The sequence below is a fragment of the Ochotona princeps genome, chromosome 14 (assembly GCF_030435755.1).
Source record: "Ochotona princeps isolate mOchPri1 chromosome 14, mOchPri1.hap1, whole genome shotgun sequence".
Taxonomy (NCBI): domain Eukaryota; kingdom Metazoa; phylum Chordata; class Mammalia; order Lagomorpha; family Ochotonidae; genus Ochotona; species Ochotona princeps.
The window spans coordinates 61,887,031-61,901,881 of record NC_080845.1 but is presented as its reverse complement, the minus strand read 5'-3'; the positions used below and the strand labels follow the sequence as shown (position 1 = coordinate 61,901,881).

Genomic DNA, 14,851 nt, shown 5'->3' with positions numbered 1-14,851 from the left:
GGTGGGAACCTCATCCCAGCTGTGGCTTCCCAGATTGGGACCGTTCCTAGCTGTAAATCACACACCTGCACGTGGTTGCTCCGAGGACCATTAGGTGCCAGCCTGCTACACAAGCCGGAGCTTATCTTTTACTTGATAGGTGTTCAAAGCTCAGCATTGTTAAGGGATTGGAAGTTCTTCAAAGGAAGAGTTACTGGCATTGGGAATCTTTAGGATTGACTCAGATCCCAGAAACAGTGGGGTCACTCTAGAGCTATCTCAGCAGCGATTCAGATGTCCAATACCCCAGAGCTCCCCGGCCGGGCGGCCAGCCCGGGCCCAGCCCGCCATGAGCCATGGGCACATGGCGGACTGGGTTCGGGATCCGAGCTAGACGTCCTCTCCCGCAGCCCTCGGCTCGCCTCTGGCAGCCGGAAGTTAAATCCTGCAGGCCCGAGGTTGCGCCCCTCCCCAATCCCGTTCACCCACCACCCAATGAGGGTGTTGGGTGGGTCCCGGACATGCCCAGTCACGGAGGCCTCCCCCCTCGGCGTACTCACCCCAGAAGGAAGCAGGCCGCACCCAGGCATGTCCGGGCCCAGCCCGCCATGAGCCATGGGCACATGGCGGACTGGGTTCGGGATCCGAGCTAGACGTCCTCTCCCGCAGCCCTCGGCTCGCCTCTGGCAGCCGGAAGTTAAATCCTGCAGGCCCGAGGTTGCGCCCCTCCCCAATCCCGTTCACCCACCACCCAATGAGGGTGTTGGGTGGGTCCCGGACATGCCCAGTCACGGAGGCCTCCCCCCTCGGCGTACTCACCCCAGAAGGAAGCAGGCCGCACCCAGGCATGTCCGGGCCCAGCCCGCCATGAGCCATGGGCACATGGCGGACTGGGTTCGGGATCCGAGCTAGACGTCCTCTCCCCAGTTTGAACTCTTGAGAAGAAAACATAGGGGGCTTAGCTTCATTTTACTGAATTTGGCAGTGACTTCTAGAATGTGATACCAAGCACGTGTGATATTAAAAAGAATAAATAAATTGGACTTTATCAAAATTTAAAACTTAGCTGTATCAAAGGATGCTGTCAATAGATACTACACTTGAGCTTAGCCAAAAGGCCGAGAAGCGATGATGCTGTCAATAGAATGACAGGGTAGCATACAGAATGGGAAAAATTATTTGCAAATCATATATTAATAGGGGATTGATGTGTAACAGATATACTGCCTAAAACTCAAGAATCAGAAAAAAAAAACAGCAAAAAAAAAAATGGGCAAATGATTTGAACAGGCATTTCATATGAAAGACAACCACATCCCTTAACAGAGTGCTGGGTTTGGGTCTTAATTCTGCTTCTGATTCTAAGAGTTGTCTGTTAATATGCACCCAGGAAGCAGTAGGTAATAGCTCTCATGTTTGGTTCCTGCCACTTGTGTGAGAGGCCTGCATCAAATTCCCAGCTTTGGCCTGGCCCAGCTGCTGCCACTGCAAGCACTTAGGGGTTACACCAGTGGATAAGATCACTCTCACACCTGTTTTTGCCCTTGCCCTCACCTTCATTCTCACCCTCACCCTTTCCTTCCTGCCGTTTAAGCACATTCCCCCCGTCCCCCACAGGAAAGATTGAGTTCAAATAAGGAACATTCTTGGAGAAGTTCTACCAAATTTTTTGGCAACTTTTAAGTCAAAAAATGCTTTAATTTTTATTTTCAGTGGGAGAAGCTAGAACCAATATGTGTAGAGAAATGGATTTTGACCCAACATTAGGAATCAAGTTGAGCTGTCCAACAGTGACATAACTAATTGCTTTGAGAGAAGCGAGCCTCCTGTGACTAAAGTAACATGAAAACAAGAAACTATGATTATAACCAAGTTCCAGAACTGGCTTCTTGTAGGCTTCAGAATGCCAGCAGTAGACCCTACTTCCACTGAATACTTGCGTCTGTTGTGTGTGTGTATCTGAATAGGCAGTAATAGCCCTTTCTGGAGTCATGAATTTAGAAAGAAATTACCCATTTTGTGATATTCCATGTCTGCTTAGGAATTCTTTATTTGGACAACCCAGTTCTACAAATGAAAAGCAGAAACACTGAATTACATTCCGGTGGACTTACTAGCTGTGTTTACGGTACTTATTATGAATGGGTAATCTCATATCTTCAGTAAGTGTTTCATTTGGATTCTTACATATTAACTTGAATTTGGTTCTGTTTTATTGTTTATCTTGGAAACTGGCCAGTGGGATGCAAGTATTTTACCACCAGGTCAAACATCCATTGCTGCTCTTATTTGTTTATTCACAGATAAGGCTTCTGTTTTCTTCTTCTTCTTGATGAATTTGAATAAAAATAATATTACTTCTAAGAGCATTAACAGTTCATCTTTGGTAGTTTGTAATTCATTGCAAAGTAAAACTTTTTAATTGACTTATAAGTGATATAACATGTTTTTGTACAGATGTGTTGAAACTGCATGTGGGCATATATAACTAACCAGTTAACACACAGCGTTAATAAAAGTACTTTTTGAAGTGAATAACTTAAAATACCAGTGTGGAACAAGTATAAAATCTTTTATTCTAACAAAGAATTAGAAAATAATTCCTTAACAGATTTTTTTTTTGGAGGGAGGGAGGTCAACATGGAATAAATGTATGCTTGGCAGGCAGCAAATGATGGAAGTGGCAAGATTTTCGTGAGCAAAGAAATAGTTTTGCACAAAATTCACCAGCATTGGCATCCTTTTATCCCTGTTTTAACGCTCTTTTCCTCTCTGACACCAGCAAACACCTGTGTTATAATGCTCACAGTGTTCCTTCTGTCCAGTTCTTTATGCTGGGTTTTTAAAAACATGCAAATTCAACTAAATGAAAACATAATCTTTGAAAATTAATTATGTTCACTAGTCCTAGCAAGCCTAGTAATTTACTGAAGTAGAAATGTAAAAACGACCATAGCCCTTAAAATGGTTAGCATCTTTTCATTTTTTAAAGATTTATTTCTTTATTATTAGAGAGTCAGATATACAGAGAGGAAGATTTTCCGTATGTCGATTTACCCCTCAAGTGGTTGCAATGGCCAGAGCTGAACCGATCCTAAGCCAGAAGCCAGGAACCTCTTCCAGGTGTCCCATGCAGTGCAGGGTCCCAAGGCTTTGTGCCATCTTCAGCTGATTTCCCAGGCCACAAGCAGGGAACTGGATGGGAAGCAGGGCTGCCGGGATTAGAACTGGTGACCATCTGGGATCCTGGTGCATGAAAGGTGAGGACCTGAGCCACTAAGCTAGGCTACCGCCCTCGTTGTTTTTTTTTTTTTTAAGCTTTTGTTTATTTAAAAGGCAGATAGTTGTTCCGTCCACTGGTTCATTCCCCAGATTACTACAGCAGCCAGAGTTGGCTTTGTTGAAGCCAGCAGCCAGGAAGGAGCTCAGTGCTGTTCTGCATGGTTGGATCCTCTGCCACTGTCTTGTCAGGAATGTTACCAGGGAAGCCCAGCGGTGCTCCAATGTGGACAGCCAGTGTAGTAAGAAGCTACTTAGCCTACTTCATCCAGTGCTGGCCTCCAGTGTCTTATTGTTAAATAAAAAGATTAATAGTAGTCTAAATGTTCACAGCTAAGAAATGAGTAGGTAAGTTAGGATATGTTAGCTTCTTGTGGGCTAATTGTTGTTCTTCTATTAAATGAAAATCATGAAAAGACAAAAGAGAATGGGAAAAATACTGATGGGGAAAAGGAAGATTCTACTTGCAATTTGATTACCAATGTGTAAAAAGTTCATAAGTATATCGACAAGGACAAGAGGGGAAATCAGTCAAGCTTTTGGTGGGACCGAAGTCACATTTTCCTATTGTAAAGCTTTTTAATGGCACAAATAAAAACCAGCTTTAAAAAACTTAATTGTAGGTGTGGGTGTTTGACGTCATGGTTACTAAGACACTGGTTACGACTCCTGTCCCAAGTCGGGTTCCCAGCTCCAGCTTTTGATTCCAGCTTTCTGCTAATGCACACCCCATGGTGACAGCAGTGGTGGCTCAAGTAGCTGGACTCTGGCCATGCTTATGGGAGACCTGGCTGGAGTTCCTGGCTGCCAGCCTCAGCCATTGTGATTGAGCAGTAAACCAGAATCCTGACTCTGCCCCTGTCTTAGTTATTAATGAATTAATTTAGCATGGTTGTCCTGTGATTTAGGCATTTAGGCAACATTAATTTTGGAGGAGCTCTTCAGACATGGGGAGCGGGAGGACTCTGTGCCTTTCGTGTCCAGAGGTGGACAAAGTCCTACTTTATCGTGTGCTAGCCGGATTTGAGGTGTATATCCAGGTGCCACAGACATTCCTGTCTGTGCTGGACACTATTTCCTTACCCCTGACACAAGCTGGCTGACTTTTAAAAACTGTGTCACCTCAGCTCTGTATTTATTTAAGGTTAGCCTAATTCTCAGGTAGTATGTAGAACACCCCTTCTTAGGTTAGTCCAAATACATCTTATCTGTCAGTACAGGGCGGAGTTGCTTAGAACTCTGCTCTGTGACATCCTTACCTGTCAGTTCTATGGACATCACTCACAACCAGTGCCTTCTTGTTCCTGCTTTTACTGCCTCGGTCTCCTGTGGAGCTAACTGCTGTCATCCTTTGCGTGGGCTCCTTTGTGAATGGGTCCTGGCATCAGCTCCAGCACTGTCCATGGCAGTTCACCCGTATGGCAACAGTCCTTGTCAGGCCACTGCAGGGGCGTCCCATCTTTGTATCTCCAGGAGTGTCCAGGCACCGCCCTCTCAAAGGTGCAGAGACGTGCCTGGAAAGCTGAGACCCCCATCACCGCACAGCAACAGGTAATGTCCTAGTTGGAGCCTTTAGGGCCCTTGCCATCAGGTACCACCATGCTTTCCTCACCACAGACCTCTGTCAACTCCCCTTCCCATGGGATCCTTCAGGTCCTGCCAGCCTGGCCTAGAATATCGCTCAAAGGATTCCTGCAGGCAGGAAAGCTTTCTGGATTGGTGACATTAAGAAAAAAACAGGAAAAAAAAAAAAGCAAATGGACACTTCCTCCATTGCTGTATACCCAATATCAAGGGCATGGTATTTCACGTGGAGGAGGAATTTGTGCACCCACTTAGACTTCTGTGTTTTTGCCTTATTTGACAAGAGTATACATTGTTGGGGATATGGAGGTGGCATTTTAAAAGCTTCCTTTGTAGCATTAGTAATTGTTAAAGCAGTCAAGAGCTTTATCTATGGCAGTACTTTGTTTCCATCCACACACAACTAAAATACCATTTGTGTAGAGGAGAGTGAGCGAGCGCGGGCGCAGCCTGACATTAACCAGGGAGGAGGCGGACAATGAGTGCATTGGTACTTGTTGCAGTTTCTGTTTTCCTTATATCCTTTATACTCAATTTGCAAACTCCCCCTCATCCAGTTCCTTTAAAAATGTGATACTCAGTGCATTTTCTTCATATTCTTCTGCCAAGACGTTATGGAAGCTGCTGCTTGCTTGCCTCATAGCAAGAAAAGACAGGAAATTGTGCTGGAGTTTTGGAGAGACTGGTTACCCCTGCTGATTCATACTCATAACTAGTGGCTATCGCCTAACAGAGTCAGGAAGCGGGGTTCATGTTCTGAAGGTGAAAACACAGAATCAGATGTCTTCTGATACGAGATCACCTCTACGACGCTCTTCGTTCTGCCCAAGTACTTCTTCAGCTGTTCCAGCAAGAAAATATATGGAGCCTTTGTTTATGAAAAGCTGATCTTTTCATAAACAATGTTTTAGGGTATCCAGCTTATCCCACTTTATTAGATTTAACTTTTTGTCCACTCTTTTCCAGAAAGGAGTAGGAAGAATCTTTTCAAACTATCTGGAGAATAGCTTTGAAAGAAACAATAGAATGTAAACCTGTTACTAGGTGTATAAAAAAAAAAGGACAGTGATTGTGTCGTGAAAACATTTGTTTTCTTAATTCATTGTATTATGTTGGAGATAATTCTTTGAGTATCAAAACTCTTAAGTCTGGTTAAGAAACAATAAATTAGTCAAGATTTGAGATTAATCTACTTAACATGCATGTTACTTGTTCCTATATTTGAACAGTTTGTCCAAAACACAATCCATGAGTGTAGGATTTTGCTTGTTCCAATCTAAATGGGAATCAGTACTTTCTTTGTTTGTCACTATGGAAACGAGTCAGCCTATCCTGAATGGCTCTTAGATCATACAGAGCGATGCCCGTGTCTCCACATGCTTCCTGGCTCAGCAGCTGGAGCTGACTCTCCCTGCCTGCAGCTCCTGTCTCCTGGCGCCAGCGCCATGCAGGTGCAGGATGCGCCCCGGCGGCCCTCAGCCGTACACTTCCTCAGTGCCTTTTTACAGGGTCGCCGCCACTCCACCTCGGACCCAGTTGTGCGACTGCAGCAGGCCCGGAGGGGCTCTGGCTCTGCCACCAAGCTGCTCTCCTCCTCCTCTCTGCAGGTGATGGTGGCTGTGTCTTCAGTCAGCCGTGCCGAAGGGAACCCAACTTTGCCGGAAAGAAAAAGTAAAGCTTTGTTTCTTCTTTTACCTTATCACATCTGTATGTCTATAAGTCTAAGGGAATTGGACCGGGCTGTGGTCATTTTTTTTTTTAACAGGTGATTCTCTTATACTTTTTACTCTCTGTTATACTGAGAATTTTATTGGATATGTAAAATGAGATAAAATGTAATCAAAACTCTCATCCTTTTCTGCAAGATCTCTTTTGTAGTTTTAATCTTGCCACCAGTGTAATGTGTAGATTATTATATGTGAAAGATTTTCTGATGTTAATTGATAACACACGTAGGCAAAAAGGAAAGTGTTTTTGATTAGATTCAATGGAGGGAACTTACTGCTGGCTCATCATCTGCAATCCTGAGATAAAATGGAAGCCGTTTCCCATGTCACCATTCTGTTTGGAGAGTGGAATTTGGAATCTTCCCTTCCTTGTATATTCTAGGAAATTCAGGACGCCCAACACCAAAGTACACGAAAGTAGGAGAGCGTTTGCGGCATGTCATCCCTGGACATATGGCGTGTTCCATGGCATGTGGCGGCAGGGCGTGCAAGTATGAGAACCCATCCCGCTGGAGCGAGCAGGAGCAAGCCATTAAGGGGGTTTACTCATCCTGGTGAGTGAGTGGTGCTCTGGCGCACATGTGAGCTGGAGGGGGAGTGTGCAAAAAGCCAGACAGGTCTTGAAAAACACAGGACCGTCCTCCATCCTTGACTTTGTCCTGGACCAGCTGTGTGGTCCTGGACTACTAAGCCCTGTTTTTCTTGTCTGTAAAATGGACATAACCAAACCAAATTAAAACAATAATTAAATGAAATTATATGTGTAAATATCTTAAATATATAATTAAATAGCTCTAAAATTTTTGAAATTGTTTGATAAAAGTTAATTGTGATAAAAGTTAAAGACAATTGTGAGATATACCAGGAGTTTTCCAATTTCATTCAGGTACGCTTTAGTCTTTTATATCATTCTTCCGTTCTATATGAAAGAGCATGTCTTTACACATTGTGATGCTTCAGTTTGCCTTTGTACAAGTTGCCAGCTTTTGTTGGAAATGTTCATTAGTTTATCTAACTTGACACTGTACTGTTTCATATTGGACTTGCTGAATACATCTACAGTGGTATAGTCTTGGATCTACCGTCACTGTTGCTCTTCACAGATCATGCTCTGGTCTTTACTGTTACACCAATGTTATAAAGAAGCAAACGTTATTCCTGAGACATAGTTAGGTAAATTTCTAGTCATGTTTTTTTCAAGATCACATGAATATTTTTGCTTTATTGTTGACCAAACCATATGAGTCTTTTTTCCTTAACCTCAGCTACTTTCGTTTTATATCCCTCCTCATCTTAGGATAAGTACTGTTGTTCGGGTCCCAAGCCCTTCAGGTCAGGCCATGTTGAATTTGACGAGGGGCGAGGCATCTTGTACAGTGTGCCATGCTAATCTAATGTTCCTGTCATTCCCTCTGAGTAGAGTAACTCACAACTTCCCTAGACGACCATATGTTTCTTTCTCCAGGTCATTGATGGGAAACCTGAACCAAATAGTGAGGCCGGAGTCCAGAGGCCTAACGAGAGTGACAGCCTTTCAGCTGTAGGCCAGGCTCTGTACCAGCCACTTTCAAGTGACTATCTTTCTTCATCAAACTCCTAGGAGTTGTTAAAACCATGTTACTGGTGAAGATCCAGAAAAACGAATTTGCTGATTTTCTGGAAAGCAGAATCAGCAGTATTTGCAGCACTTTGCCTTACACTGTGTTAAATTCTCACATCCGCCGTGGAAGGCAGCAGTATTCTCCCCATTTAATCCCTGCAGTAACTGAGATCCAGGAGTTGAGAAGTGTACCTAGTTGGCCTCTTCATTTGATCACTGCCAGCAGATGACTAACACAGGCTATTACCTTTGCCACCAGATGAGCTTTTTTTTTAAAAGATTTGTTTATTTTTGTTGCAAAGGTAGTTTTACAGAGAGAAGGAGATACAGAGAGAGAAAGAGCTTCTGTCTGCTGATTCACTCCCCACGTGCCCACAGTGACCAGAGCTGAACTGATCCAAAGCCAGGAGCCAAAAGCTTCTTCTGGGTTTCCCACGCGAGGGCAGGATGCCAAGACTTTGGGCCATCCTCGACTGCTTTCGCAGTCCACAAGCAGGGAGCTGGATTGCAAATAAAGCATCCTGGGTATAAACCAACAGCCATATGGGACCCTAATGCTTGTGAGATGAGGGATTTAGCCACTAGATCATTGGACCAAACCCTCTTTTCTTTTTAACATTTATTTTTATTTATCTGAAAGACAGAGTTACACGTGGAGGAAAGGCAGAGAAAGAAAAGCCTTCTACCTGCTGATTCATTCCCCAAGTGGCTGGGCTGAGCCAAGACGAAGCCAGGAACCAAGAAGTTTACCCTGGTCTCCCAAGTGGGTGGCAGGAACCCAAGGTCTAGGGCCGTCTTCCACCACTTTCCCAGGTATACCATCATTGCTCCTATGGAGCGCCAGCATCTCAGGTGGTAGCTTGACACACTGTGCACAACAGCAGCCCCACAGTTGAGCTTTCTAAACCATCGTGTTTGCCAGGTTCCCTTGAGAGTCCATAAATAGTTTAACATCCTGAACTCTTTTCCAGAGACAGAGGAAGCTGGGGGAGTTGCTGAAATCCTAGAAAAATAATTTTTCAATGGCTGCAGCTAGAGCATCCTAGGTTCTGTGCATCTCACCAGCCCCTCCCCCTACAGGGTCACTGACAGCATCCTGGCCATGGCCCGGCCGTCCTCTGAGCTCCTCCAGAAGTATCAGATCATCGAGCAGTTCCTCAGGTGAGTGCTCTTCCCCGCACACCGTAGGGGGAAAGTCGCATGCCGTCTCTTTCATTGCTTTTGCCTCCAAGTGGAAAAGTGCTTTCATTTTGATGCTACTTATTTCAACAAGGACGTTACAGTTTTGAGAATAATCAGTAATGGTTGGTAGTACCAAAAAGGATTTGTTTTTTAGCACCCAGGATAACTAATTGCTCTTTTTCTTTTAAGCCATGGCATAAAAACCATCATCAACTTGCAGCGCCCAGGAGAGCATGCGAGCTGCGGGAACTCTCTGGAGCAAGAAAGCGGCTTCACATACCTTCCGGAAGCCTTCATGGAGGCTGGCAGTAAGCTCCTTCCCATCTTCTCTGAGAATTATTGAGAAAGCACTCGGAGAACATTGTCTGCCTAGCTCTCTAAGGTTTTAAGCACTCACTGTATCGCACGGACTCATAAAGACTGAAGATGAGCTACCTTTGCCTCTAAATAATGTTACCGTTATTTGGCATTTCTGTGTCAAGTACAAGGTTCCTCTTTTCCTGGAAGACAGTTGTTGGAAAGAGATCCTAGGGTAGCAGTGGCCCTACCGAGCTGATGCCCGCAGTTTACCAGGTGCTGTTCTCTTGCTTAGTCTGTGGAGCAGTTAGTGATGTATGTGGTTATTTCTGTTTCACACACAGGGCCACGGAGGCTTAGAGAGATGCTGGCTCGCCAGAGCTCACACTTAGAGATGGCAATCAGGATTGCACATGTTGTGCTTCTGCTGCCTCCCAAAGCACCTGAGGAATCTTGGGAAAACCCCAGGACCTCCTTATCACAAGATCTTTGGAAAGAGTGCTCAACGTCTGTCGTTCAAACCAGACTAGAAAGGATGAGCGCAAACTCTTGGAACCTCTTTTGAAGATTGACTGGTTGATTGATTTGAAAGTCAGTTACAGAAAGAGAGGGAAAGATGAGAGAGAGATCTCTGCTAGTTCACTCCCCAGACGGCTTCAGCAGCCAAGGCTGGGCCAGATGAGAGCCAGGAGCTTCCTCTGGGTCTGCCACAAGAGTGCAGGGATGCAAGACCTTGAACCAGCTTCCATTACTTTCCCAGGAGTACTAGCAGGGAGCTGGAGTGGAGAGGGAGCAACCAGCACTCATTGATCCTTATTAATTTCTAAATCTATGTTTTCCGTGATTCTTTCTGGCTTAATTTCAACAGGAAATGTCTGAAATAGCATAGAATGCTCTTTGTAAGAAATATTAACTAAGCCTGGTGCGGTAGCCTAGTGGCTAAGCTCCTCGTCTTACACACACCCGGAACCCATATGGGTGCCGGTTTGTGTCCCAGCTGCCTCACTTCCCATCCAGCTCCCTGCTTGTGGCCTGGGAAAGCAGTTGAGGACGGCCCAAAGCTTTGGGACCCTGCACCCGCGTGGGAGACCCATAAGAGGCTCCTGGCTTTCTATCGGCTCCGCTCTGGCTGTTGCAGCCACTTGGGGAATGAATCAGCTGAGGGAAGCCCTTTCTCCCTCTCGTTCTCTCTGTAAATCTGTCTTTCCAATGAAAATAAGTAAATATTTAAAAAAATATTAAACATAAACTTAACTAGAAATTAGTTATTTTGTTAGTCCTGTAGATCCAGTGAGATCTGTGTACCTTTTAGCTTTGTGCCTTTCATGAATTCACTTACTTTGCCCACATATCTTTGCCACAAGTGTGTTTCCTGTGTGTTTATTGCTTTCCTTTTTTTTTTTTGTTTTCATTGCCTAGTTTATTTCTACAATTTTGGATGGAAAGATTACGGTGTAGCTTCTCTTACCACCATCTTAGACATGGTGAAGGTGATGACATTTGCCTTACAGGAAGGAAAAGTAGCCATCCACTGTCACGCTGGGCTTGGTCGAACAGGTAAATACTAGGAACTGGTTTTACTAGTTTGTGGGTATATTTGAACATATAATGAACAAGGTTTCTTAATACTGAAGATCAGTGCTTTTTAGAATCCTTCAAAAGCTTGGAGTCAAATGGAAGGAGTAAATATATTTGAAGCATCTTAAATAGGTAGCTACAGTAACCATATGTTTGTGAAAGTATCTTTTGTTCATTTTATGACACCGTTTAATAGGCACTGGGGTCTCCCTCCCCCTCCGTAAGTTCCCTCCCCTCCCCACCATTCTTCCCTCCAGTCTTTTGTCTTTCGTGAATTTTCTTTTTCTTTTTTTTTTATAATCTATTTTATTGTGTTGTTGACAATCTTTACATAGTTAATTACAGTTAAAGAAAGAAAAAGAAAAAAAAAGGTTCAGGGGGATAGGGAAGTGGGTAATACTATTATGTCCACATTGTTTCCATCTTGTATCTGAGGTAAAGGGGGATATTGAGGGAGAAGCCCCACCCGGTTTCCCGCCCACTCCGAGTCCCGGATGTGGGGCATGCTCTGAGATATGTGCTCGAGTGGTGTTAATAGTTCTCCAGTTATGAATCGCTGCCAGTTTTGCTGGATGAGGTCGTCCACTGATTGATACGGTCCATCATAAAGTCTCTGGTGTCTTTCGTGAATTTTCGAAAGTCCATCATGCTGCCACTGAGGTGACTCCCAACAATGCAGATTATCAGTCATTTTGTTGGGAGTCCATACATACTTCTCTGTTTCCACCCATGAACATAGTAATTTCCACTACACTTCCAGTATGCACCCCCTTGAGTACAGTCTGCCGTGGGGAGAGGAAAAACAATGCAAAAGAAAAACAATAGTGAAAGTACTTTTTTAGCAAGTTAGAACTGAAAACTATCATGGGTTTCTAAAACTAGCTAAATTACTGATTTTCTTATCTTATTGTTTAAAAAGGGGAGTCAATACCTCTATTTATTTATTTATGAAAAATACCCAAAAAGTTCTAGTAGAAAGCTAGAAATGACATTCAGAGCTGTCTGTTTCAATTGTTGTGTTGTTGTGTAATGACAGCATATGGGATTAAAAGAAAAACAACAAAAGATGTATCATTCAGATTTACTTCAAAATATTAGAAGAGTTCGATATCTAAACTGTGCAGAATGAGATTTACCGAGCGTACAATTTCCTTGCCTCTGGATGAAACAGGGTGCTATGTAAAAGAATTTTAGCATAAGCCTTATCTCTAAGGGGGAAACAAGAATAAGCAAATAAAAGAAGGACAGATTAAATTGAATTCATGCAGGGACATGGGGACGTGAAATCACGCCCACAAAAACAGATTGAATCATTGGAGAGCATCCAGTGGCTGCACGAGGTCCAGCAAGCCTTAGAGTAAACATACAGTTCCATTTTTATAAAGGTATACACATCCAGAGCTGGGAATTTAAGCATTGTTAACATTCATGAGGACTATTACAGCTTACTGAATATTCATATCTATCACAGGATTAGTCTCATACATGTGTATATCATGTATAATATAACTAAATATAACTGTACTTTGTCTTTTATAACTTAACTGTTCCTTCAGATTTCTTAGCTCATCTCATACTTGCTTTTCTGTGGATAAACCTTAAGTCTACAGGGCCTCTGAAAAATGCCAAAGATTGAGTTTGATAAAGAATATGGCACATACACAGGCAGCAGCATTAAAAAAATGCTCAGTGCAAAGTGAGAGAAAAAAAACCAGAAACAGAAGTAAAAATACTGCCTCACAAACTTTTACTTTCATACTTATTACATTAATTTGCATGCATGCAGAAAATAATGTGTTTTGTAATATATGGCAACTATGCTAATCTACCATATTCTGGTGATTAATTCTTTACATCTCATAGCTGAAATTAACATTAAGCGAAATGCTGGTTGCTAATATTTCCATGGTATTTTATTACTTATATGCTTAAAATGTCTTCAACTTTATTATTTCAAGTATCTAAACCCAGAAAATCTTGATATTTTGGGAATAAATGTGGCATCTTGATTTCTCAAAATAAATTATAGACAAAGCTCCAGCTAGTTCAAATCACACAAATGGGAATTTTTCTACTAATCGGGAGGTCATCCCTTCATAGAAGAAAGTCACAGAAAATGTCACATTAAAATGATGTACACAGTACACACTTGGAATAACTGGGAATGTTAGTAACTGTGATATTTGATTAGGGTAGGCCAGCGTATTGCTGATTCCAGGGTAACACAGACACAAATCCAAATACCTGAGAGTTGAGTAACTGAGACAGCACATTCTAGCAGGATCAAATATAGAATCGCAAACAGGAACATTTTAAATCTATAGTCAGTACCTCATTTTAATGCATTAGTATGTATTTTTGAAGATTCATCTGTATTTATTTGAAAAGAACGGTTACAGGGAGGCAGAGAGAGACCTTCCATCCATGGGTTCCATTCACTCCCCCAAGTGGCTGCAACAGTAGGAGCTGGGTGAGACTGAAACTGAGAGCCAGGAACATCCTCTGGATCTCCCACATGAGTGCAGAGGCACAAAATGTGGGCTCTCCCCTACTGCTCTGCCAGCTGTATCAGCAGGGAGCTGGAGTGTAAGTGGAGCAGCCAGGATTCGAACCAGCATCCACAGGGGATGCCAGTGTGTCTGGTGGCAACCTGTTGTGGAACTAAACCAACCCTGCGTTAGTATATTTGAAATGACTTCGCTTAGCCAAAATGATAATGAAAATAGCAGCCATTATTACAAATATTATGTTTGGAACACCTTACATTTTTAATCTTTTTCAAATCTTCAGCAACTGAATGAGTAGAAGAAACTTAAATTTGCCAAATTTAGGAGGTGACAACACCAAGACTGAAACCCAACACTATCTAACTCCAAAGCCCAAATGCTTTTTACTTTGGGAAGTGTAAGGATTTTGTTTGTGAAAGAGTCTTATCTGTGCCTAGAATTCTATATAAAAATCGTTGGTTTTTACTTAAAAATTCAACAGATACTCATTACACTGCGGGTCTGGGGGCCTTAGAAATGAAATCCTCCTGTCCTATAGGCCAGTCCATCCAAACACCTGCAGTTCAAGTCCGTCCTTGGTATACCTGGGCACCTACCAAGGGGGTTCTGCTTCTTGCCTGGGCGCACAGCTCTGCTCAGGATTGTGAGCTCTTAGGCTGGAGCTGGAATTTCAGTGCTTCTGGGCATTACCTGTAAATAGTTCTGCAGGATGGAAGATCTGCCAGGACCTGGGAAGGAAATACATTGTGCCCAACCATGAACTGGTTGTCAGAATGTAGCAAGGTGTTCCACATCTTGCAAATCACACAGGGATCCTTTTTGATTTGCCGTTTAGTTTTTTAGTAGTTGACTTTTACATTTGGATGAAGTGATTGTATTTTCATTACTTATGTGCTTTAATTAGATATTAACTCATAGCAGTACATGATTACACTGTTAAGGCTGGCTTTCTTAATGTCACATACTTAACAGGAAAGAGCTTTACATAACAGCATGGAGAAAAACACAGATAATTATAGACACAGAATTATCAGGAAGAAGAGCAGCTTATGAGTGCTAACCTCAAGTGTACTGGCCACTGATGGTGAAGTTGGCTGGGGTGGGAAGTTCCAAACATA

The 14,851-nt window shown here is 43.1% G+C and overlaps 1 protein-coding gene and 1 pseudogene across 5 annotated transcripts in view; one reads left to right on the top strand and one right to left on the bottom strand.

Annotated features, from left to right (window-relative positions):
• The window catches only part of PTPDC1 (protein tyrosine phosphatase domain containing 1), an 82,477-nt gene that overhangs the window by 56,193 nt on the left and 11,433 nt on the right, over positions 1-14,851 (top strand). The window contains exons 1-6 of one of the 5 annotated variants that reach the window (XM_058672543.1): positions 4,520-4,809; positions 6,450-6,513; positions 6,952-7,123; positions 9,250-9,330; positions 9,541-9,659; positions 11,068-11,205. In XM_058672543.1, coding sequence (XP_058528526.1) covers positions 4,630-4,809; positions 6,450-6,513; positions 6,952-7,123; positions 9,250-9,330; positions 9,541-9,659; positions 11,068-11,205 — 754 coding nt within the window. In that variant the 5' untranslated portion in view covers positions 4,520-4,629. Of the gene's footprint in view, positions 1-4,519; positions 4,810-6,350; positions 6,514-6,951; positions 7,124-9,249; positions 9,331-9,540; positions 9,660-11,067; positions 11,206-14,851 lie in introns of those variants that run through there. The other 4 variants (XM_058672542.1, XM_058672545.1, XM_058672546.1 and 1 more) reach the window with 4 other exon arrangements.
• On the bottom strand, positions 976-1,109 carry LOC131481986 (U2 spliceosomal RNA; annotated as a pseudogene).